General features: G+C 41.6%; 1 protein-coding gene across 1 annotated transcript; it reads right to left on the bottom strand.

Moving 5' to 3' along the window:
- Positions 1–281: 281 nt before the first annotated feature.
- On the bottom strand, positions 282–23,462 carry si:ch211-225h24.2 (testis development-related protein). Its single transcript, XM_014205658.3, has 4 exons — positions 23,052–23,462; positions 13,719–13,772; positions 3,846–3,961; positions 282–2,534 (listed from the first exon to the last, which is right to left on the bottom strand). Exons 1-4 carry the CDS (start codon positions 23,136–23,138, stop codon positions 2,105–2,107), a joined length of 687 nt encoding a protein of 228 aa, XP_014061133.1. The 5' UTR covers positions 23,139–23,462; the 3' UTR covers positions 282–2,104.
- Between the last annotated feature and the right edge of the window lie 3,011 nt (positions 23,463–26,473).

Raw genomic sequence — 26,473 nt, 5'->3', positions numbered from 1 at the left:
GACTGAGCAGAGTATGTTCGACAACATTCACATGAACCCTCCGTCTGAGGTTAAGGCCATGCATAGAGCATTCATAAATGGAGTCCTAAACAGTCATGACAGCCAATGTAAGCTAGTTGGCTAGCAAGCGGCTAGGCTGTATGAAGGAGAGTGTTCCTGCATGTTTCTCCACATTGTAAACTATTCTGTTGTTGAAGTCCGGCACAGTAAATCTGACCGTGCATTTACCTAGGAGTGAACACAATGACACCTTGTTGAAATAAGCAGATCCAGACAATCCAGGCAGGGCAGGTCTTTATTCTTCTGAACAAATGTGACCCTACTTTTTAGTAAATACAGAAGCTCTAACAGCCATCGTCGGCAAGGAACCTGTATCTGTGCACAAACGTGGCTGTGGAAAAAGGGACTAAGTAGAATTTGAAAATAAAGGCACATATTTAAATGAAAGGATTGTCCAAGTCTAACCACCTACAAGTGGAAAGCCTGATTCTGTTTGGAATTAAAATATACATTTGCAATCACACACAAAACAATCAGTGTTTTTGCTATGAAAATGAAATAAAATGATTCTTCAATAACTCACTGCTATCCTATTAAAGCACCAACACACACATTTACACAGGCACATACAACAGCAGATCTCATGTTAACAATGTCTGTTGAATTAGTTTCTGTCACAGTCCCAAAAGCACCTCGGCTACTGGCAAAATTGTTGGAAACCATGAAAACTGGAATACAGGAAGTTTCTCATGGTCATGAATGAGAAGGGAGGGGTGTGGCTAGATGGTATACAGCTATGGTAAAAAAGTTGTATTTTCTAGTCGTGCCGGGAGTTTTTGCATTTTAGCTAACCCTAACCCTTTTCCTAACCTTAACCTAAATTATCCTAACCTGCTCCTGCTGTGTAAGTTCTCGTAGCCTGCTACAAAAAGTACATTCTGTCTGTAGCTGAAAACCATTTAGTCAAAACCAGGGAGGGGTGCCGCAGTGATGCATGCTGGGATTGCCCATCACATCATTTGATCCTCATAGTGAGCTTGGACTAGTAGTAGTCTATTCCAATATGGTGAGCAGAGAAGCATGCCACAACACATACTGTAGAGAAAGGCACATCATGGCATTTTGTCTAATTGGGGAAACAGCACACAGACTGCATGCAGAAAATGGCGCTCAGTCCTCTTATTGCATGGAAAATGTTTCTTATCATCATTAGATTTGACTGTACAGTATTCATGACACTCCAGTGGACCGCCATTTGCTGGGCTTGTAACAACATTTGGATAATATCATTCATTAACAATACTCCAGATTCAGCAGCCTATATTCACAAACACACATTCGCACTTATGGTTCAGAGCCTGGAAGGCTTATTACACGTTATTGGACAAAGCATTTTAAGCCTTTTAGCTATGCTTATTAGGAGCTAAGACTTCTGACACATTCCTCTCCCAATAGACATTTACTGCAGGGCCAGGGAGGGCAAACAGCATGGGAAACGTATCATTAAATAAGGCCTACAGTAGCATAGTTGGTCTTGTTCTCAAACTACACTCTAGCATAAAACATGAATGCCTATGTTACAATACAAAATCTATTTTGGAAATCATTCTCTTGGCTTGATAATATAAAATGGTCAAAGGCCAGTGGATAGCACAGTTTAAGATAGTGTAAGGCCTTCATGTGATTGCTTTTTTACTTTCCAACCTCTTATCTATGACATCCTTTTCAAGATGGTGACCCTTTTCTCTACACTGCCAAATGAGTCCACTCAGATCAACCTAGCATAAAGTGTTCCCAGGCTCAATGTCTCTGCAACATTAAAACACCACAATTTCAACACAGTCAACAATAATAGATTTTAATGACCTTGTCTGCTTTGTAAGTTCATCTGCTTATGTTGTGGAGTGAACAGTCATAGGGATATATGGGCTGTGTTCATCTATGCTGTACGGAAAAGTCAGGACTGCACTCAGAATGTCAATGGAGGAATACAAAATCAGTTCTTTATGCAGCACAGAGACAGACAGGCATGTCTTTTTCCCTCCTCTTAATTTGAGGAAAGAGGTGAGGGGCAGGGATTGCTGGCAGGTAAGGGGTAGAGCTTTTATTTAAACCCCTCCCATGTCTCCGAAACACTCCCTCGGCTCCGCCTCCTGATTCCGGCCAGCTTGCCTTTGGCGCGGGCCGTCCACCTGACGGCCGTGGAATCCCGTGATTCTGACAGGTTGGCGTAGTGCGACGAGTCTTCCTCTAGACCCAGACCTGTCCAGGAGGGCAGCCCCAGCGGGAGCCCCAGGGCCTGGGGGAAGGACACAGGCGAGTCCCTGGTCCCACTCTGAGCCTCCATTGCCTCCTCGGTGGGTGTCTCGGTTTGGTCGGGCAACTGCGGCGGCTCCCAGCCCTCCAGCTTGTCCAGTTTCCTGGTGGGCGTGATCTGCCTCATCGTCATGGTGACGCTGTCCCAGAAGCAGTGGCCCTTCTCTGTGATTGGCTTGTTCTTCTCCTTCCCTTCCTCCTTGTCCTTCTTGTGGGACCTTGATCAAAGACAGAGAGAGGGGAGGATGAAGAGGACTATGAGTACAAAAAGCAGTAAGAACATACTAAAATACATGTATCATTGTTCCTTGAAGTCCAATGTAGTTGTGTGGGCATGGTACTCCCCTGCCCACATCCTAAATACACTGTTAGAAAAAAGGTGCTATCTTGAACCTAAAAGGGTTCTTTGGCTGTCCCCATAGGAGAACCCTTTGAAGAACTATTTTTGGTTCCAGGTAGAACCCTTTACACAGAGGGTTCTACATGGAAGACAAGAGTGTTCTACCTGGAACCAAAAAAGGTTCTCCTATTGGGACAACCGAAGAACCCTTTTTTCTAAGCGTGTAGAACATGCAGGATACTAGGACATGAGGGTGTGGGATGGTAAAGTAGACATTTTTTACCCCTACTTTATATTTACAGCTCTGCTTATCCAGTAGAAGTATGCATGACAACGGGGCATCCTAAGCCCCCACACCTACTCCTTTAGAAACATGTCTTCCCCTCCCCCTCACTTCCCCTACTGCGTCGGTAGGACATTAAAGTAGGAGTGTGGTGCGTTCCCCATTGAGAAGGGCATTGTATAGGGATACCAGAGGTATTGTACTTCTGCCACTGAATGATGATTTACCCTCCATACATTCCACTACCCTGTGGAGACAGGATGTTGACGTGAGCCAGTGAATGCAGCCCTGTCTAGTATCTAACATGACATGAGCCATTGAACATAGCCCCATTTAACATGAAATGACCCATGTTGTATAGCATTGCTCAAACTCAACCCTGTGTCATCCTCACATGAACACTGCCTAGTGCCTAGTGTCAGTCTGCCATACTACCTTGGATGTCTCTCTGTGTTCTGGCAGACTGTCTGTCTCGCTATCGGACTCTCTCTCTTTGTCTGTCTGTCTGTCTGTCTGTCTGTCTGTCTGTCTGTCTGTCTGTCTGTCTGTCTGTCTGTCTGTCTGTCTGTCTGTCTGTCTGTCTGTTCAGGAGGCTCTATCCAGGATTAGGTGGTTTTGGGAGAGCAGCAGCGCCAGCAGAGCTTACTGTAGGCCTCACCTTCTCAGAGAGGTCAAAGGAGACAGGACATTCATCTCACTGAAGGAGGGAAGACAGACTGCTCACCTCGCCCTCTCCCTCTGAGCCCAAATAAATGTTCTATGGGGCCAGTCCTATTGCACCTTGTAGCTAATTGGGGAAATAAGAGTTATAGTGGGGCTAGAGGTTGTAAAAGTATGACATACGAATACTTGCATGCACTTTATGTTATATGTCATGATGGTAGTACAGTATATGATCAATCTCACCCTCTGCGGTCGGCCAGTGTGACCCCTGTCAGTAGGAAGTGCTCGTCATCCTGAGAAGAAAACATCTTCTTATCCCTCCTCTCCTTCTTGGACTTGACTTTCTTCACTTTCACCTCCTGGGAGACCCAAACAAACAGAGCACCACTGTAAACTAGAGCCCGACCTATATGTTTTTGGGGTCCGATACAGATGAAACTTTTTTGGAGTGGGGGGGGGGGCAAAACTTACCGATACCGATATATCTGCCAATATACTGTTTACATCAGCAAAATTAAAACGTGTCATTCTTCCTCACTGAATTCTCATAAATTGCCATCCAAAATAGCAATTTTCCAATAACTATGCTTCAACTGTTGATTTCATACATTGTGACAATGACACATCATGAAAATGGCCGCAAACGTTCAGATTAGCATGAGATTCCCTTTTTCATTTATAGGTGGAGTTATCGGACGATGCCGATATAGCACTAAAAGGTCAATATCTGTGAACCGATATATCGGTCGGGCTCTACTGTAAACACGACTGTAAATCCTAAATAGGTTTTCATAAGCTCTAGAATGATCATCAGAACAGTTCTATGGTGTTTTATGACTATTGACTTCCACCACCAGAACAGTCTGTTTTTAAGTGAAGAGATTAACTCAAATGAATGGATTGAATGGAGATTGAATACAGGTATTGGTCATTTATGTGTAAAATGGGGTAACAGTTACAGCTTGGTCATCTCGGCTCCAGCCCTGGCACTGAGGAGAGAGAGAGTGGGGGGAGAGAGAGGGTGAAAGAAAGAGAGAGCAGTCACTACTCGCTTGGCTGGTCAGTACATTCCAGTAGAATACCCTCCCACTCATCTGTCACATCGGAATTCCAGCCTTATTATTTTCAAATAATGTCCTATAAATCTAGGCTATTTGAAACTATTTTCAAATGTTTCCAAATACATTATAAATACGCCTAGGACCAAACGGACATGGGTTCAAGTGCATGGAGCATTTAAATATTTGAAAACTGTATTTGTGTATGAGTATTTTCAAATACATGACAATACTTTCCAAATGTATTTCCAAATACATTCCATTATTCAACTACTTGTATTTTCAAAGAAATTGTGTCCAAATACTTACATTGAAATGTGAAAGTAACTGAAATACTTAAAATAGTATTTGAACGCAGGTTTGCTATCCGCACAGGGAACGCCCATCCTGATCCCGGCCCTTTAGCAGTAGTTGGCTCATGTCCCTCTTTTTGTTCTTGTCCCACTTTATTCCAATGTCAAATATCAAGGTCATATCATTTACACCAACTCACATCTGACCTGTTCTTTTAACATTAGTACATTCCTGCCATTTCTGATAAATATTCAGGATACTCGTAATAGACGTATTATTTGGACTCCAAATTATCTGTACCCTCATAACGTTTGAGGTTACCTGTCAACAAGCCACTGTGTAAGAGGCTGTTTCTATGGAACTAAAACACACACACACCCACCCTTTTCCTTGTTGTTCTGGAACACAGGACAGAGAACACAGGACAACACAAACAAACAGAAGTCTGCAGACTAAAGAAGCCAACCAAAATATAAACAGAAACACAAAGGGCCATGAAAGCTCTTATAATCCCAGATCGTTGAACCCAGAGACCTCAATTTACTAAAGGCAGGGTCCTATTTGCCCTCTTTGCAGTGAAGTAGGCAACAGACAGGCACACTCTCCACAATGCCACACACACACAGACATGAGCCCTCTACCACTGCATAGTTGGCTGCACCCCTCCACACTATATCCTCTGCTCAATTCACACACACGCACGCACACACGCACACACAATGTTATTCTGAGAACCACATAACATTCTGAGAACCACATAACATTCTGAGCGTTTCAAACATGATACATTTTTTGAAAGATGAGAAACAGCCCTTTAAAATGATATGACATGCAATAAATAGTGGTAATCAGTTAACCCATCAGAGTCTAAGCCCTGTCTAAGCACGGAAGGGGTTCTACTAAGCTATGTGTAATCATTTTAAGATGGTCATACCAAGGATCATTTACCTATTTGATTTAGAATTTTAAGACCCCTTGAAGTATCAAAAAAATATATATACACTACCGTTCAAAAGTTTGGGGTCACTTAGAAATGTCCTTGTTTTTTAAAGAAAAGCACATTTTTTGTCCATTAAAATAACATCAAATTGATCAGAAATACAGTGTAGAGATTGTTAATGTTGTAAATTACTATTGTAGTTGGAAACGGCTGATTTTTGGCAGCTTCATTAAATAGTATCTGCAAAACAGCAGTATTAACGTCAACAGTGAAGAGGTGACTCTGGGGTTCTGGCCTTCTAGGTATATTTGCAAAGAAAAAGCTATATCTCAGGCTGTCCAATAAAAAGAAAAGATTAAGATGGGCAAAAGAACACAGACACTGGACAGAGGAACTCTGCCTAGAAGGCCAGCATCCCGGAGTCACCTCTTCACTGTTGACGTTGAGACGTGTTTTGTGGGTACTATTTAATGAAGCTGCCAGTTGAGGACTTGTGAGGTGTCTGTTTCTCAAACTAGACACTCTAATGTACTTGTCCTCTTGCTCAGTTGTGCACCGGGGCCTCCCACTCCTCTTTCTATTCTGGTTAGAGCCAGTTTGCGTTGTTTTGTGAAGGGAGTAGTACACAGTGTTGTACGAGATCTTCAGTTTCTTGTCAATTTCTCGCATGGAATAGCCTTCATTTCTCAGAACAAGAATAGACTGATGAGTTTCAGAAGAAAGTTATTTGTTTCTGGCCATTTTGAGCCTGTAATCGAACCCTCAAATGCTAATGCTCCAGATACTCAACTAGTCTAAAGAAAGCCAGTTGTATTGCTTCTTTAATCAGAACAACAGTTTTCAGCTGTGCTAACATAATTGCAAAAGGGTTTTCTAATGAAACTTGGATTAGCTAAAACAACGTGCCATTGGAACACAGGAGTGATGGTTGCTGATAATGGGCATCTGTACGCCTACGTAGATGTCTACACTGTATTTTTGATCAATTTCATGTTATTTTAATGGACAAAAAAAATGTGCTTTATTTTCAAAAACAAGGACATTTCTAAGTGACCACAAACTTTTGAACAGTAGTGTATATTTTTGACCTTACTGCTATTAGCCCATAGAAATGCATTGAATAACATGTCTCATGGTCTGACAAACACCGCTCTAGCTCTGTTGCTTTTCACCGCAGATGCGGAAGTGCAACATAGGTGGATGTGGTGGATTGAGACTCATCCAATGCAAAAAACAGATATATCTGATATCTCCACGGGGGAAATCAAATTAGCATAAAACAAAAATCCCCATTAAAATCTGTCAGTTTAAGCTAGAGATATCCGTTTTCTGAATTGGGTGCATCTCATCGACCTTATGGGGTTAAGAAAAAACACCTGTGAAAATGTGCATCTTATACGCTTTTTTCCAAACAAGATGGAGAAAACAGAGAGTATCAGGTCTTCCTTATTTTGTAAGGATTGGTAATCGGAAATCAGAATAGTAATACCTTTTACTGTGAATGAATTAGAGCAGCTTTAGTGAATGGTGGTATTTTTTTCACAAAGGTCTGAGAGCTGACAGTCCACCACAGTCTCCAAGAGCGAGAGAGAGAAATAGTATTTTAAAAACATACACCTAATTTATATATAGGCCTAATAGCAGGGCTGCAAGTTAGCCGAAAAAATTATTGTGGGGGTACACTGGTTACACTAATTAAACATAGATTACAAGAAAACTGTAGGCTACAGGGCATTCGGAATGTATTCAGACCCCTTGACTTTTCCACATTTTGTTACGTTACAGCCTTATTCTAAAATGGATTAAATAAAAAAAAGCATCAATCTACACACAATACCCCATAATATCAAAGTGAAAACAGGTTTCAATTTTTTTGCAGATTTATACAAAATTACAAACTGTAAAAAATTATTTACATAAATATTCAGACCCTTTTCTAGGAGACTCAAAAATTAGCTCAGGTGCATCCTGTTTCCATTGATCATCCTTGAGATGTTTCTACAACTTGATTGGAGTCCACCTGTGATAAATTCAATTGATTGGACATGAATTGGAAAGGCACACACCTGTCTATATAAGGTCCCACAGTTGACTGTGCATGTCAGAGCAAAAACCAAGCCATGAGGTCGAAGGAATTGTCTGTAGAGCTCCGAGATAGGATTGTGTCGAGAAACAGATGTGGGGAAGGGTACCAAAAAATGTATGCAGCATTGAAGGTCCCCAAGAACACAGTGGCCTCCATCGTTCTTAAATGGAAAATGTGTAGAACCACCAAGACTCTTCCTAGAGTTGGCCGCCCATCCCAAAATGAGCAATCGGGGGAGAAGGGCCTTAGTCAGGGTGGTGACCAAGAACCTGATGGTCACTCTGACAGAGCTCCAGAATTCCTCTGTGGAGATGGAAGAACCTTTCAGAAGAACAACCATCTCTGCAGCACTCCACCAATCAGGCCTTTATGGTAGAGTGGCCAGACGGAAGCCGTGACAGAGGTACGTGACAGTCCGCTTGGAGTTTGCAAAAAAGCACCTTAAAGGACTCTCAGACCATGAAACCAAGATTGAACTCTTTGGCCTGAATGCCAAGCGTCACGCGTGGTGTTGGCAGCATCATGCTGTGGGGATGTTTATCAGTGGCAGGGACTGGGAGACTAGTCAGGTTCGAGGGAAAGATGACCGGAGCAAAGTACAGAGAGATCCTTGATGAAAATCTGCTCCAGAGCGCTCAGGACCTCAGACTGGGGAGAAGATTCACCTTCCAACAGGACAACAACCCTAAGCACACAGCCAAGACAACGCAGGAGTAGCATCGGGAAAAGTCTCTGAATGTCTTTGAGTGGCCCAGCCAGAGCCCGGACTTGAACCCAATCTAACATCTCTGGAGAGACCCGAAAATAGCTGTGTAGCAATGCTCCCCATCAAACCTGACAGAGCTTGAGAGGATCTGCAGAGAAGAATGGGAGAAACTCCCCAAATACAGGTGTGCCAAGCTTGTAGTGTTATACCCAAGAAGACTCAAGGCTGTAATCGCTGCCAAAGGTGCTTCAACAAAGTACTGAGTAAAGGGTCTGAATACTTAGGTAAATGTGATATTTAAGCCATCTGATTCGATGAAAGATGGCGTTGAATTTGTCTTTCTGCCCATAATTTCATTTAAAGTACTCAAGTACTTTGAAGAATCTAATTTGTTTAACACTTTTTTGGTTACTGCATGATTCCATATGTGTTATTTCATAGTTTTGATGTCTTCACTACTTTACTTTTTTGAAGTGTGGGCTGTACCCTACTTTTAAATTGTTTCCAATATACTACATTTCCAAAAGCTAGTGGATTCATGTGTATCAAATCAAGCCCTTTTATGTATACTACATGATTCCATATGTGTTATTTCATAGTTTTGATGTCTTCACTATTAGTCTACAATGTAGAAAATAGTAAAAATAAAGAAAAACCCTTGAATGAGTAGGTATGTCCAAACTTTTGACTGGTACTATAAATAAAGTATTTATGTTTTTTTATTTTGAATACATTGGCAAACATTTCTAAAAACCTGTTTTCGCTTTGTCATTATGGGGTATTGTGTGTAGATTGATGAGGGGAAAAAATGTATTCAATCTATTTTAGAATAAGGCTGTAAAGTAACAAAATGTGGGAAAAGTATTTCTGAATGCACTGTATGTGTACAGTACAGTACAGTACTGTAACTGATAAATGCACACACACACACTAGATGTTCATGCTTTTAAATGTATGTAAATTGTAAAGTATTTTGTCTGTAATGTCTTTTTCGTTATGTGTCGGACCCCAGTAAGACTAGCTGTCGTCATTGGCGTCAGCTAATGGGAATCCTAATCAATTCAAATGTAATTCCATACCATCTCTCTCTCTCCCTCTCCCCCCAAGGCTGTTCTGTTATTTATTGGTGTAGTCTCTCCCTGTGTTGTCTGGTGTAAACTGTGGATCAGGTTTACTACAGTCCAAATCCATGCAGCAACACTGAGACCAGCAGCGACGCCAAAGCTTTGACCCTGACCCAGGTATGCAGCTGTGTGTGTGTGTGTGTGTGCGCGTGTACCATAGTATACAGTAAGCTACTCAGCGATCTCCTTAACCTTCACCTCCAGGACACCAAAGCCAGCGTAGCCGCAACAGCCCAGTGTAATCTCCATGCAGCCCAGCAAGCAGGCTATTCACCTCACTAAGCTCTCTGTGTGTGAGATGGCAACTTTTCCCTCCATGCCACACAGAACAATGGACGTCTTATTGGAAAGAATTTCTTTCATCCATAACTTAGTATTACTGCAGTCTGCATGATCAAATGGGTATACATCAAGTTCTACAATTTAATATGTTGTTTTTTTACCATACAAAGTAATGAAGGCATTATACTGAAGTCTATAACTCTGTCTAAGCATAAAACTGACCCATGCTTTTGGCGATTCTAATCATGGCTTTCAATGCGGACAATTCTTGCTATTTTCAGCTTTGCTTTGTTTCACACCGATTATTCTCCAACAAATCCTGACTCCTCGAAAGAATGTTCGGCTTCCTTCCCCCTCGTACCAACCCAGCCGTCCCCCATCCTCACTTACAAGCAGGTTATGAAATACCACCACTTCTTGTCCACTGATTTAAACAGCTACAGTAACAGTTAGCACAGCTCCCTGGGGTATCTACACACAAACACGTCATGGTTAGGAAGTATTGTGGTTTAGCAAATTGTACACATTCCAGCAGCATCTCGTCAAAACAGGTTATGAAATACCCCATGAGATCATATACACACACACACACACACACACACACACACACACACACACACACACACACACACACACACACACACACACACACACACACACACATACACACACACATACACACACACACACACACACACACACACTAGGGGAGAGAAACAAACCTTTGTTGACAGAAACAACAACGGACACCTGTTTATCGTACCACAACAAACCGATAACAAAAGCTAAGACACAAAAACACACCAAACACACATACACAGACCTAATAACATCACCCCAAACAGATATGAAGGTGACCTGGGCTGAGAAACAGAGCAGAGACACTGAGGGCTGGGCTGAGGGATGATGAGGGTTGAAGGTGGAGGTGGACGGATATCCACTGTGTCATAAAATCTGGCCACAGTGGATGGGGGTTGAGGGGGTGTGATACAAGGGTATGATGTGTACGTACATTCCCCTACGTATTTATTTGGACAGTGAAGCTACAACTAGGGCTGTTACGGTGACCATTTTACCGCCACACCGGCGGTCATGAGTCATGACGGCAGTCAAATTCCATGTGACCGTTTAGTCACGGTAATTAGGCTTCTCCAAGCTCTGATGCTGCTGATGGTCATTAGTAGCCTACCAAACTTGATAACTGTCTGGTACTCAGCACTCTATTCTCCCTCTAATTACTCTGACATCAATGCAAATGTAATCAAAAATATAATCAAACACTTCATGAGAGCCCACGAGCTCATGTTGCACAACATTTCTATAGGCTATGCAATTGCGTGAGAAAACACAGCGATGGCCTCTATTAAAAAGAGGAGGATCCCATCAGCTTTCTATAGGCTTTCAATATTTATTTCTCAACTTTCCTAATATTAAGCACATTGCTTCTCTTTAAAACAGGATTTCAGCCTACCTGGCTGGCATAAAAATTAACCACGGGAAAAGCGTCCTCTGTTCGCTATTTATGTGCATAAATAACATGTATTTTTTCCCCGCTCCTGTTTCGAGACAGTGGCATGATAATGGTTCATTCTATATCAAAACAAATTTAACACATACAGTATATTATTTACTATATGTAAAGACAAGATTAAATCAAGAACAGTCTAATGGGTGACAATATTAGCCTATCACTTGTGAATGATATATTATCATTTGTGAATGATGCCCAGCTTGTGTGCAGTAAGAAACAGTGCATGCCTTTTTTTGCAACTTTTTCAAATCATCATCTATTCTGTTCATGTAGCCTAGCCCATAAGGTGTGTATATCAACTAAAGTGGCCAAATAACTTTGCAAAATTAAGCACATTAATCCGCTTTACAACAGGTGAAGAGCCTATCTGGCATCCATATGCAGTGCGTGAGTTTCAAGTTTGGGGAAGATCATTTTCACCATAAAAATGCACCTTCATAATAAAAGCATTACATACATAATCACATTTGCAGTCACTTTTGAGAATGGTGTTTTCCCGCTAATTGATTGCATTTTGGAACATTCAGCCTTATAGCCTACTGCCGTGTGTGTATTGCTGTGCTTATAATGTGAAGAAATAGCCTAACAGTTTATCAACATGTTAAGCTAAAAGTTCTGATCTGTTGCATCAGCCTCATTGCTTAAAAATGTTTTTTTGATGCTAGTGGTTGTATTAATTTGGGATCTATCGCATCCCACAACTGTCCCAGACTATGTTTGGAATATTTATTTATCGCACAGAATAGGTTCACTTTTGTACTATGGGGGATAGTACATTGACATAGGCTTTATCAAGTGCTTATCAAATTGTGAATGAGAGACTGATGAAGTGTGTGCAGCCTGTGCAAAGAACAAAGCACAGCTCATTGCCTTTCATGCAATTTTTTTCAAATTAGAGTCGCATAATGCAGCCTTAGAATGTATTAAAAATCAAAACATATAGCCCAACGTTTGTATCACAAATAAGTTATATAAATAACTCTAAATTAAGCATATAGGAGGACCTGTTTCTTTGTTAACCGCTCAACACAGAATAGTTGCATGTGCGTGCACTCCCTCAAATCATTTGGAGAAAATATAATTTATATTTTATTCAGCTATGTTCAATTGTATTCTTCATACTATAAAATAATATAAAATAATGTCTCGGAATTCTAACCAAATCTTGTCTGCTAAATGAACTAGTGTAGCCCACAGCCATATGGCATAGCCAGAAAGGGCCTAACAGTACAACTCAGAGTATGCTATTCTGTTCTAGTATGTTTCTGAACACTTCTACATTCATGTGGATTCTACCATGATTACGGATAATCATGAATGAATCGCGATTGGGTTAGCATGTCTTGAAGGTATGGTATTTATGACACTAACTTTCTCACTCATCATTATTCATGATTCATTCATGATTATCCGAAATCGTGGTAGCATCCACATTAACGTAGATGTGTTCAGAAACATACTGTATTATATTCTTATTTACAATAAAAGCGACTCAAAAATGGCACAATGCATTGGTGACCATTAATTTCAAGTGGGCACAACATAACCTGAAACACAACCAAAACAAATTGCAAATGCGTCCAACAAGTTTGTAGAGTCACAAGCTTGATGTAGTCATTGAATGCTAGGAATATGGGACCAAATACTAAACTTTTGACTAAATTTAATACACTATAAATTAATTTGTCCTTCAAATGGGGGGACTAGATACATTTAATTTGAAAATGGTAAAACATATGAAAATACCCTCAAATAAAAGCTGACATTCTGTACTGTTGCCTCATATAAAACATTTGATCTCAAATCCAAAATGATGAAATATAGTTTTTGATTCATTGTCCAGATAAGGGGGAGGGATATAGGAAAGTAGGAATGAAAAGGGGTTGAGGTTGACACAGAGGGTTTAGGGCTAGATACTGGAGGTGTGTGGGGTTGTGGGAATGATATGAAGATAAGGGGGAGGGATATAGGAAAGTAGGAATGAAAAGGGGTTGAGGTTGACACATAGAGGGTCTAGGGCTAGATACGGGAGGTGTGTGGGGTTGAGATGGAGTAACTAAATAGTTGTGGTGTTTGGAGGGATTGGGCTGTTTACCTTGGATACAGGGCTCACTGCTTCTTCCTCATCCTCCCCCTCTGGGTCCTTATCCTGAAAAGCAACAAACAGCAGGGTCAGTAACCAGAGGCAACACACACACACACACACACACACACACACACACACACACACACACACACACACACACACACACACACACACACACACACACACACACACACACACACACACACACACCACACACACACACACACACACACACACACACACACACACAGAGTTAACTAAAGAGATATAACATACACATAGTACACTGAGTGGAACATCATACAGCATACCCAGCCCTATACAGCATACTCAGCCCTATACAGCATACTCAGCCCTATACAGCATGCTCAGCCCTATTACTCTGGTCCCTGAGGCTAACAGCCACAAACTACATCTCAGAGTACATCTCCTACACTACTCCCCCCCCCCCCACACACACACACACACATAAACACACTGTTGTAGACATGTTCACACATAGACACACACAGGAGCTGAGTCTAGAGGAGTGTGTGCAGGCCTTCCTGTAAGGCAGAGGTATTTATGGAACAGTAACATCAACACTGCCTCAGGGGGGAGAGGAAGGCCTCAGATCTCTCCCTTTACTCAGAGAACAGAGAGACCACCTAGGGGAAGTGACACAGGAGAGGATATAGACGACAAATAGGGGTCCTCTGTTCTGCTCTATAACATGTATCAGTCTGGACTTAAAAATAGATATGGTGATTGATAATAGTCATTTACATTGATAGAGTGTGAATGTTGCATTATCAAAGTTGCACTGTAAATCTTGTAGATAATATATTTTTTGGTTTTACATGGCTGCCCCTGAGGACAGCTGACTGTGTTGTGTGTGAGGTAAATGATTGGGTTTTGGCAGTGGGGTGGGAGTGAGGTGGTGGTTTGACGTGTCAGGGCAGAGCCTTCTGGGACACAGCCACCTAAACAGATCAAAGACACCACAGTCACAACAGGCCCAGTCTAATTACTACTATTTATGGATGCAGAAAGCATTAACGACACACAGACAGAGAAGAGAGGGAAAGGAGGGGAGAGAAAGATGAGAGGTAGATGGACAGAGAGAGGGGGGAGGGGAGGGAGACAGAGGAAGAAAGAGAGAGTGAGACGTTGAAAGATGACAGAGACAGAGAGGGAGAGAGAGGGGAGGGGACAGAAGAAAGAGAGTGAGACGTAGAAAGATGACAGAGGGCGAGAGAGAGAAAGAGGGAGAGAAAGAGGGAGAGATCGAGTGAGAGAGGAAAAGAGCAGAAGGAGAAATAGAGGGAGAATGCTGTGATTAAGTAAAAATGTCCCAACAACAGGAGAGAGGCAGAGAGAGGTTGGTTGCCCTCCTCAGGGCTTTAATCTCTATCTATCTGCATCTCGCTCGCTCTGTGTCTCTATCTCTTTAGGTGTTTGAAGCTTCCATTTTTGGCACTGAGGTGTTTGATGAAAGCCAGATATCCAGGCGAATACACATACAACTGATTTTAGCACTGCAAGTTCAGAAAGTCACCTGTGATGATTTAGAGGCATCAGTCAAGATAAATGCTCTTACAATCCTTCACATCACTAAAATAATCAACATCATATTGCAATAGGGAACACATTACTGCAATATGACAAAGATTTTTTTCTGTTTGTATCATGGCATGATTATTATATTTGTATAATTGGGGCCTGCGGGGCAGAGGCAGTGTTTGATCCTCCACAGCAGGATTAGCTCTCCTCTCCTTTATTTTCCTCCACCGTTCATGATTAAATGAGTAGAGGTGAAGTCCTCTGAAGTCAGCATTTAGATTCAAAATCTGGTAATCCTGCTTCACAGGGAGCAGTATTACAGTGGTATTACAGTAGTATTAAAGCAGTATGATAGTTCATACACTCAGTGCCCTGCAAACACTACCCCCCCCCCCCCCCCCCCCCCCTCCTCTCTCACTCCGGTGAACCTTCCTCCCACAGTAACATCACAGAGACAGTCAGGACTAGGAGGATCTTGTTGCGAGGAGAGTGGAGAGAAAGCAAGCTGTAGCATGGCCCCGGAGCCCTAGAGCGCGGTGTAGAAAGAAGATATTAACTTCCATTCTATTCTTTCTCCTTCTTACCCCCTAAACACTCTCTCCCTGTCTACAAATAGTTGTCTCTCCTTCTTTAATGCCTCTCTCACTTTTTCTCTACCTCCTTTCTCTCTACCTCCGTTCTCTCTACCTTCTTTCTGTCTCTTACTGAGTGCATCTCTCACTCTCTCCCTCTCTCTCTCCTTGCATCTGCCCTTCCCTCCCTTCCTCTCTCTGGGTGAGGCAGATCTGCCACCTGGCCCTCTCCCAATAGAACCTGTTTTGCCCAGGGACCTAAACTGAAGGAAGGAAAAAACCTCTTCTCAGAGAAAATAAAGAACAGAACATTCAGAGACTCTCGTCAGACCTTGTTCTGATAACCATTTTTCCCTGATACGAGGGGAGAAAGCTTCTGTAAGAACATTTTATGATTAGACCTCTGACCCCGGATGCACTTTAATGCCATGCATGGCTTCATGAGGAGACCTCCCTGATTACTTTCCCAGGCCCCAGGGATAGGTTATAACTAAACCTGGACTGGGATCAGTTTTACTCATAACATTCACCATCTGGAATGATAACATAAAACTAACCCTGAATCAGTTCTTATGGGTAACCTCCACATATAGACTTTCCCAGGGCAGCATCAGGGACCACCCAATAAGGCAGGGGCCATGATTTTCCTTTGGTGATTTACAATATTTAACAGACTCATGTGAGAGTGTTGGCTAACCGTTTCTCTCCACACGATCAATCCCACATTAGAGAACACTAAGGTTGATGTTAGAACAAGTAGTGTAAATATGCCCCTGATGGTTAGAAAGCTTGGACACTGTTTTGGGAAAGCAGAAATGCCCTCTAAAGATAAGCCTTCAGATAGTGTACATCAGTGGAGCCTCCTCAGAGGAAGAATGGGAGGACCATCCTCCTCAGTGAATTTCATAAAAATTTCAATTTTAAAACATTAAAAAAGTTAGCCTTTTTAGATAAAACTATACTACATATAATCACATCACCAAATAACTGATGAAAACACTATTTTGCAAAGGAATACAGTAGTCTCAGCAGCACTCTGTAGGGTAGCACCATGGTGTAGCCAGAGGACCGCTAGCTTCCGTCCTCCTCTTGGTACATTAACTTCAATACAAAACCTAAGAGGCTCTTGGTTCTCACCCCCTTCCATAGACATACACAGTAATTATGACCATTTCCGGAGGACGTCCTCCAGCCTATCAGAGCTCTTTCAGCATGAACTGACATGTTGTCCACCCAATCAAAGGATCAGAGAATTAATCTAGTACTGGAAGCATAAACTACAGCTAGCTAGCACTTCAGTGTATACAATGGGGTGAGTAGTTGACTCAAAGAGAGAGAAAGACAATAGTTGAACAGTTTTGAACAAATTAATTTATTCTAAAATGAAGAACAATCAAGAGAGAAATAGAGAGAGAGAGATTATCATTTTTTCACTTTCAGTTTCACTTACTTAGCCTACTGAAACACCCTGCTCAAACAGAGGGGTGCTATGTTAGCTAGCTGGCTATGACTTTCCAACACAACACTGGAACTCTTCCAAGTCAAGGTGAGCTTTAAGTATTACTAATTTATTGCCACCGGGGCCCGTGGGTGTAACTGTTTACTGACTGTACACAAACATTGCTGCATGATTGTAGCGGGCTTACTAATGCTTTAGTTATATTATCTATGCTGACTATGACGTTACTTTAATGGTGACAATGATGTAGGCTGTGTGTAGCGGTTTGGCTTGTAACGTTTTTTTTTCGCCTGGTCACATACAACTGATATGTTGTGCATTGAATTCCACAAGCAAAGTGAAGAGAAGGAATACAACTATGAAAGTTAACTCTGTTTAAGCGTGATCAGGGGTGTACTCATTCTGCCGATTCTGTTGAAAAACGTTTCTTAAACGGAACAGTGCAGTATTGGCCTCATCCTCACCGTAATAGGCCCTGAGTGTGTGTATGTGAGAAAGGGGATGTTCTCTCCTATCTGGGGCTCTCTCCCTGTCCCCAGCAGCCTGACAGAGGCCAGCTGCTTGGGCAAATATGGGGGGTAGGAGGACCTCTTAGGCCCCACAAATGCTGCTGGTACTCACCTGGTAAATAGGCTAGATAGGAGCAGAGTGTGTCTGCATGTGTGTGTGTGTGTGTGTGTGTGTGTGTGTGTGTGTGTGTGTGTGTGTGTGTGTGTGTGTGTGAGGCAGTTTTGTTTAAGGGAATCTTAACTGAGCAGCTGATGTGCTAATTTATTTTTGTGTGTGAGGATCTGCTTATCTGTTCTTATCCGTTGTTTTCCATAACAGAGGGCTGACTCCATAGCTTCAGATTTGACCCCTAGAACACTTTCCATGCCAGTGTACAGATGTAGGATCTTATTTTGATACCCCTGTTGCAGGAGAACTTTCCTACAAAGCAGGAAATTAAAAACGTGTAGTGTATTTGAGGTTTAAAAAGGCTTCTGAAGTTTGTAATTTCCACTTCGACATTTCAGACATGATTGCCATTACAAAAAAATTTAGCAGCCCCTACAAAAATGTCTATTAATTATAATCCACATTTCCTGTTGCTGCAGGATTATTTTCCTGATATAGCAAACTGGCTCAAATTAAGATCGACACCTGTATGATGATATTGAAGCTAGTGTAGGCTACAATTAAACTCCATGTTGTCACGCCCTGGCCATAGAGAGGGTTTTATTCTCTATTTTGGTTAGGCCAGGGTGTGACTACGGTGGGCATTCTATGTCCTTTTTTATATGTTTTGTATTTCTTTGTTTTGGCCTGATATGGCTCTCAATCAGGGACAGCTGTACATCGTTGTCGCTGATTGGGAGCCATACTTAGGTAGCCTGTTTTCCTTTGGGTTTTGTGGGTGGTTAATTTTTGTTTTGTATTACTTACCTGGCAGAACTGTTTGGCTGTTGTTATTGGTTTCTTTGTTTCAGTGTTCAGATCAAAATAAATACATGATGAGCACTAACCACGCTGCGGCTTGGTCTACTCCTTCAGACGGCCGTTACATATGTAATTCATGTCAAGGAACCATATCAATAGTTAAAAAGGATTATGAAAAGGACTGCACTGAGATACATTTCTTCATGCTGGAAGAAGGACATGCTTGACAGATATTGCATGACGTCAATTGAACACATTTTCACGTTCAATCAATTGGCTACACTGTAAAGGGGTTGCCATGAATTTGACAGTATCTTACTGGCAGCTCTCGCTGGCGAAAGTTTGGATACACCTACTCATTCAAGGGTTTTTCTTTATTTTTACTATTTTCTACATTGTAGACTAATAGTGAAGACATCAAAACTATGAAATAACACATATGGAATCATGTAGTATACATAAAAGGGCTTGATTTGATACACCTGTCAGTAATGGGTGTGGCTGAAATAGATGAATGTACTAACTTTTGGAAATGTAGTATATTGGAAACAATTTAAAGTAGGCTACAGCCCACACTTCAATGCAAAGGACGAATTGTTGCTCAATATTTAGTTTTTCAATAGATTATTGGGTTTCTATGTTCTGCCTTGGTATTGGCTCAGATTAAATAGGAGTGTGACATCATTGCCTATCGCACAGCAATACTGTCGCCTACCCATACGGTCAAATATTTGACATAAGCTACCAGTCTATTTACTTTATTGGCAGAATGTTTACATGTTTTGCAGTAATTTATGCTATATCTGGCAAAGGACTGTGACAGAAAGAGAAAACAACTGCAAATAGTTGTGGACCTGTTAATTCAACAATGTTTTGCATTGACTTTCCCCCCAACCTAAATATGCTGGACTGCCCACGAATTCGGAAACATTGTCTAGGCTAATAACAAATCAAAATTACAGTAGGCTACATAGTAGCATACATACAGTACCAGTCAAAAGTGTGGACACACCTACTCATTCAAGGGTTTGCCATTAATGAGACGAGTGAAAATCAAGTGCTTTACTTTTGGAATCTAAACAATTAGACATAAGAATATATTTCCTATTTATTTGTATAACCATTGCAGAATATGTTCCTCACCTTTTCTGTTCATGATGTGTTCATATTCCTGAAGTAGCCATACAACAAATTACCATGTGCATCTCTCTTTTAATTGGGCCTATGTAATAGATTGGCTATGTATTTCAATTTTTGTTGTATGTGATCCAATAGGCAGCGCGGTTTATTGCCTACAGACACATTTAACAGGTGAACATCAAGACAGTTGATATTTTACTTTGAAGTACAGTACCAGTCAAAAGTTTGGACCCTCTTATTCATTCAAGGGTTTTTCTTTCTTTTTACTATTTTCTACATTGTAGAATAATTGTGATGACATCAAAACTATGAAATAACACATATGGAATCATGTAGTAACTAAAAAAGTGTTAAAGAAATCTAAATATAATTTATATTTTAGATTCTTCAAAGTAGCCACCTTTGCCTTGATGACAGCTTTGCACTCTTGGCATTCTCTCAACCATCTTCACCTGGAATGTTTTTCCAACAGTCTTGAAGGAGTTCCCACATATGCTGAGCACTTGTTGGCTGCTTTTCCTTCACTCTGCGGTCCAACTCAACCGAGATCATCTCAATTGGGTTGAGGTTGGATGATTGTGGAGGCCAAGTCATCTGTTGCAGGACTGCATCACTCTCCTCCAAACATTAATAAGCATATTAATGAATATTTGGTGTTTTATTATATATATTATTTTGCACTTTTACCCCTTTTTCTCCACAATTTCGTGACATCCAATTGGTAGTTACAGTCTTGTCCCATCGCTGCAGAGAGAGAGAGAGAGAGAGAGAGAGAGGCGAAGGTCGAGAGCCATGCACCCTCCGAAACAGGACCCTGCCACGCCGCACTGCTTCTTGACACACTGCTCGCTTAATCCTGAAGCCAGCCACACTAATGTGTCAGAGGAAACACTGTCCAACTGGCAACCGAAGTCAGCTTGCAGATGCCCGACCCGCCACAAGGAGTTGCTAGAGCGCGAAGGGACGAGGAAATCCTCCCCTAACCCGGACGACGCTCGGCCAATTGGGCGCCGCCTCATGGGTCTCCCGGTCACGGCTGGCTGTGACACAGCCTGGGATCGAACCCGCCTGCAATGACTTAGACCACTGTGTCACTCGGGAGGTGAATCTTTGTTGTTTTATATTACTTGCACTATTATAGGCCTTAACAAAGGCTTCTAAACTGGCAGCGACTACAGGACCAAACAGACAAAAAGGACAAAATGTTAAAATGCTCAACCATTTTAGACTTGCTGCCACTCCAATCTATCCCCTATACATTTTACATTTCATGGGGCACTATAACCACATAGGAGCTAAATTGGTAGATCATTCTCTCATAAGGGAGCAACAAATATAGACTCTAACAAGGCACGCCTCAAAATATGTTAATAAGCTAGAAACAACAATACCACGCACCCAGTAGTGGTCAAAAAGTTTTTGGTGCTCCAAAGATATGGTACGGTACTGTATTCTGTGGGGTGGAATTACAGCACCATTCGAAATACAGTAATTTCCACACAATGCACCATCATTTACAGTATGCTTCAATAAAACTTTTTGTACAATTGGACAGCTTCAGTGATGCACTTAAGGGTTGCATATATGACTAAAGTGTATTGAAATCCACACTCCCCTTACGTATTTATTTGGACAGTGAAGCTCAAACCTTTCATTTGGCTCTTTACTCCAGCATTTTGCATTTGCGATAAAATGTTTTTTATGAGGCAACATATTTTCATATATACTTTTTTGGGGGGGGGGGGTATGCTATTTATGCTTCTGTAACTTTCTCACTTATCATTATTCACAATTAATTCATGATAATCCATAATCATTATCTGTAACCACCTTTAAGAATCGTTTTGCAACAGAATCGGCGGAATCACCAGCACACACAATTCACTTTCATCGCAGCCATCATCACTTTGTATAATTTCTTCTCCTTCTCTCACCATTTCACTTTGCTTGCATTCCTCTCTGTTTGAGTCAGGTTGTTGAGTAGGCTAAATGATCTGCATTCACTAGCTAAGTAAGTGAAAGGTAAACTAAGAAGGAGAAGAAAAAAAAATACAACAAAATATAGCTAGCTCTCCCTCTCTGCATTTTTGAAGAAATGTATTTCTTTGCTTGGTAGCCGTGTAGGTTAAGTCTAACATTTTTGTTGCATCTAGCCATTATTCTAGCTTTCTACAATGATCATGAAATTATTTGAAATTATTAAATGATTTGCCCGAGACAGAAATTAATTTTCTCAAAACTGTTCAACTATTGTCTTTCTCTCTCTTTCAGTCAACTACTCAACCACACTTATGCACTGCAGTGCTAGCTAGCTGTAGCGTATGCTTTCAGTACTATATTCATTCTCTGATCCTTTGATTGGATGGACAACATGACAGTTCATGCTGCAAGAGCTCTGATAGGTTGGAGGACGTCCTCCAGAAGTCATAATAATTACTATGTAAGTCTATTGAAGGGATTGAGAACCATCAACCTCCTAGGTTTTGAATTGAAGACACTGTACCCAGAGGAGGACAGAAAATAGCTGTCCTCATTTTACTTTTTCTGGAATTCACTGAGTAGGATGATCCTTCCCTTCCTCCTCTGAGGAGCCTCCACTGATCCACATTAACATAGAAGTGTTCAGAAACATATTATATTCTTATTTACAATAAAAGTGACTCCAAAATGACACAATAGGCCAACATTATTTGCCATTCATTTCTACTGGGCACAAAATAATACTGAACACAACCAAAACAAACTATCTAGAGTCAGTCACAAGCTTGATGTAGTCATTGCGTGCTAGGAATATGGGACCAAATAATACACTTTCGACTAAATGTAATACTCTTTAGACATCTTCAAATGGGAGGACTACATACATAAAGTGCATTCATTTCTAAACGGTAAAACAGATATGTACGAGAATATACCCTCTAAAGGTGACATTCTTTACTATTGCCTCATATAAAACATTTGATCTCAAATCCAAAATTCTGGAGTATATAGCCAACCTAGTTATTATTCCGATAACAAATCAAATATTTAGGGCTGTGCTCTGTGTGTGTTTCAGGGACAAATTATTTGGACTAGGCCTCAGATCTAACTGTTGATCATAAGCACACGAGACGAAAACACCGGCTAAAACAGCTAAGTGAACCACTGCATCCTATGTGCGCTATAATCCCTCTACTTTATTTGTGCCAGCTGCTTGGCTGCTCTCCTTACCTTGTAAGTGTGTTGATGATGCCAGGATATTTCGTCCTCCTCCGACGCATAGTCCACCAACACTTTGCTTTTGCTTTTCTTGAACATCTTTCCAAATTTCTCTTTAATCAAATTGGACGCGCGCACATCAAAACGCAGCGAAGAGTTCGTTCTGTCAAACTTGGCTGCGTCTGCCGCTTCCAGGCCGAGTCAATTTTTCCCGTTTCTCGAGAGATCGCAAGTAAGCACCACCGCTGTGGTTACTACAACAGATCTTGGAGCCTTTCCATGAAAACAGATTTTTAGGCAAGCGACTTTATGCAGCGCCAAACTCCAGTTCAAAGACGTTTTGGTGTAGGCCTATTTGATGTAGCCTGTCTGTTTGCGGAATCTCGACCACCACCTGGATCTCCTCCCACGTCGCTCCTCCCATATCCCCCCACATGAGTCCCGTTTTATGGTTGCCATGGTACTTTGAGGAGTGTTGTATTTTCCACCTTTGAAGTCACTGGGCTGAGATTAGGCAGAAGTGTTGGAACTTTTTCTAAAGTTAAAACTAGGATTTGTAGAAATCTTTTATGGCAGTGCTTCTGAAACCTTACATTTAGATTCAAACCAACCAACCATTATATGCATTCATGCAATGATTTGGGAGCTTTAGGACTGATTTGGTAATGAATTGGGCATTGTGCCTTGGCTTAGTAGCCCATAGGCCTAGTTGAACAAATGAGGTGTCAAGACAGCACACAATGTTTTCCAACTCAGTGGACTATGCCCTACCATCTCTTGAACTAATTTGAATGTAAATGTAATATGCAAATACTTCTCATCATCTCAGAGATTATGTTCTGTGTTATCAGGGGTAGTGGTGGGGGGCAGGTTGCATCACAATCATCCCTATTGGAAGATCAATAGATGTAAGGAAATGCAAATAAACCAACAAAAACAATGTGATTTCATGACTCATCATAATAGCCTATATGTAACTCAGAAAAACAATTGGAGTTCTGTTCAGTGGTGTGAGTATGCATGAAACCGGGCAGCTCTGATTAAAGTTAGCCTTGTGGTTTAACAGAGCGGTCAAAAAGCAGGGCTCCTGCTACTTTTCACCCCCCCCCTCTTCCATCCCTCCCTCCTCTCTGAATAAAGAAAGCCTGAGGCCTCGGGAACAAATTGCACATTATGTTGCTGACTGGTCCCTAAAATAGCCTTGCTAACACTGTTCACCTGATCCTCAGGATCTGGATACATTTCTATGGCTGCAACTTCACCGCTAAATCAATTAGGATTGTAAGATTGTTGAATAACTATAACAATTAGGGTTTCAGAGTTTCTGCATCCTCTTTTAGATGTACCTCTAAACAATGTATGTTGTTCCTTTGACACACTCTACTAGGGATCTGTGATGGTATAGCATGTGGAATTCACATCTAAAGCAACTAAAATGTTTGATCACTTGTGTACATTATGGAAGCAACTTTCTGGATGTTGTTTGGTCTTTACAGGAAGAGGTACTGTGTAGGTTGAGGAATTCCCTGAAAGTGGTGTATTGAGAGTTGTCGTTATCTGGTCATGCGTGCGTGCGTGGATTAATGGAAGTGCTTTCAAACCATACATGCAATCTTAACCTCTGACACTAACTTTAACCCCCCTCGCCCTAACCTTAGCCCTAGATTAGGAACAAATAGCTCATGCGCTTGCTCAATGCCTTAGCTCTGACGACATCCCCACTTTTGTGAGTTCTGTATGGCAAGCTGGTGATGTGTTGTACTGTAAGTGAGGGTTAATGTCCAATCATTAAGGTCAGTGCCTCGCCTACAAGGTGGTGTGTCCATAACAAGAGTGACCTATTAAATGAGGTAGATCATTTTTATTGACCTATCACTGTGGGTCACAATAAGAGCAAGTTGCCATAAATTAACATTTCCAGGAGTTGTATACATATGTAAATGAGGGTTTAGTGTTTCCCTTGGACATGACCCAACTGGCCACTTGTAGAACAAGTGTCCATAATCGTCATCAGACAGTAGGCTAATTGTTTAATCGTCTCTGTCCATTGACAATGACGACTTTGTCAAAGGTCAGAGTTCTCACACCCCACCCACACTCAATGGCCTACTCTCACTCCATCCACTGGGAAGATCCCTGTATTGTGTGTGTGTGTGTGTGTGTGTGTGTGTGTGTGTGTGTGTGTGTGTGTGTGTGTGTGTGTGTGTGTGTGTGTGTGTGTGTGTGTGTGTGTGTGTGTGTGTGTGTGTGTGGTGTGTGTGGGGGCGTGTGCGCGTGTGCATGTGCGCGTGTGTGTGTGCGCGTGTGTGTGTGTGGACGTGTTTAACTATACTTGTATCGACCAGAAGTCCCCACAAGAACAGTAAACTGAATTTCTTTTTAACCAACTGGGGACATTTTGTTAGTCCCCCCAAGTTCAAATGCTATTTCTAGTGGGTTAAGTGTTAAAGTGAGAATTATTGTTAGGGTTAAAATTAGGTTTAGGGTTAGGAGCTAGGGTTAGGGTCTTTAGGGTCTTTAGCCAAGACCTGGAAGGACAGTCACTATGATGCACTCTCACAACTGAGTAGGATCAAGTTCAAAACCCTTTTCCTTTTATTTTAAAACGTTTTCCCCTCCTCCTCAAGTCAAAACCATCCATTCGTCATAATAACCGCAGGAGAAGGTCACAGAGAGATACTGCTGTTGTTGATTCTCTCAAGGGTTTTCCTCCTGCTCTCTCTCTCCCTCTCAGAGTCTCTGGCTCCCAACAATGGCTGTGTTTGTGAGGGGTGTTTGTCAAAGCAGATTGTTAGTGGCAGGCTCGTTAAAGAGTACCAAATAAAAAGGGACAGTGGGGAATGGAATGTGAGACTAACAGAAGGGGTCAAAGGTTAGAGATTGAAGGGGGAAAGGGGGATGTTCAAAACATGTTCAAATAACTCTTTTTTTTTTTTAAATAGTCAGAGGGTCTAATGATGCTGAACAGGTATTTGAGTCTAGTAGGGCAACCTGCCTGTTTTTGCAGCAACTGCATCATCAGTTACACTTTAACACTAAAACCAGCGGAAAATACGTGCCCTTCCTCAAAAATGAAGACTTGGTGCTTTGAATGAAGCAGCTCAAGTTTTTATTTCCAGCTCCACTTCTTGCCCCAGGGAAGGTGTTTGTGAATGGGGTTTGGGCTTCTTGCAATCCACTGTAGCAACCAAACTCATCTGTGTTAGAATCATCCTCTCTACCTACAGTATGACGTTCTGTCAGTATCTGATTAACTCTTCCAATGAGGCCGGTCCATTACCATTCAGAACAAGATCCATTCAAGACATGTCGTGAACTCTGTACCACCATAACCTGCATGCTAACAGAGCCCTAAAATAGGACGGATGTGTCTTTGCATAAAACCTATTTGTTATTGTGTAAAAGTGGGCAGCTATCTTCTGTCCAGAGATCAA

Source organism: Salmo salar, chromosome 06 (genome assembly GCF_965601325.2).
Source record: "Salmo salar chromosome 06, fSalSal1, whole genome shotgun sequence".
NCBI classification, from domain to species: Eukaryota; Metazoa; Chordata; class Actinopteri; order Salmoniformes; family Salmonidae; genus Salmo; species Salmo salar.
The sequence above is the reverse complement of the archived record's forward strand: the minus strand, read 5'-3'. Positions and strand labels throughout refer to the sequence as shown.

Coding starts and splice junctions, on each gene's coding strand:
- si:ch211-225h24.2 (XM_014205658.3), bottom strand. CDS start 23,138: ATGTTCAAGAAAAGCAAAAGCAAAGTGTTGGTGGACTATGCGTCGGAG. Junction 13,773..23,051: donor ATCATCAACACACTTACAAG/GTAAGGAGAGCA, acceptor GTTGCTTTTCAG/GATAAGGACCCAGAGGGGGA. Junction 2,535..3,845: donor ACACTGGCCGACCGCAGAGG/GTGAGATTGATC, acceptor TCTTTGATCAAG/GTCCCACAAGAAGGACAAGG.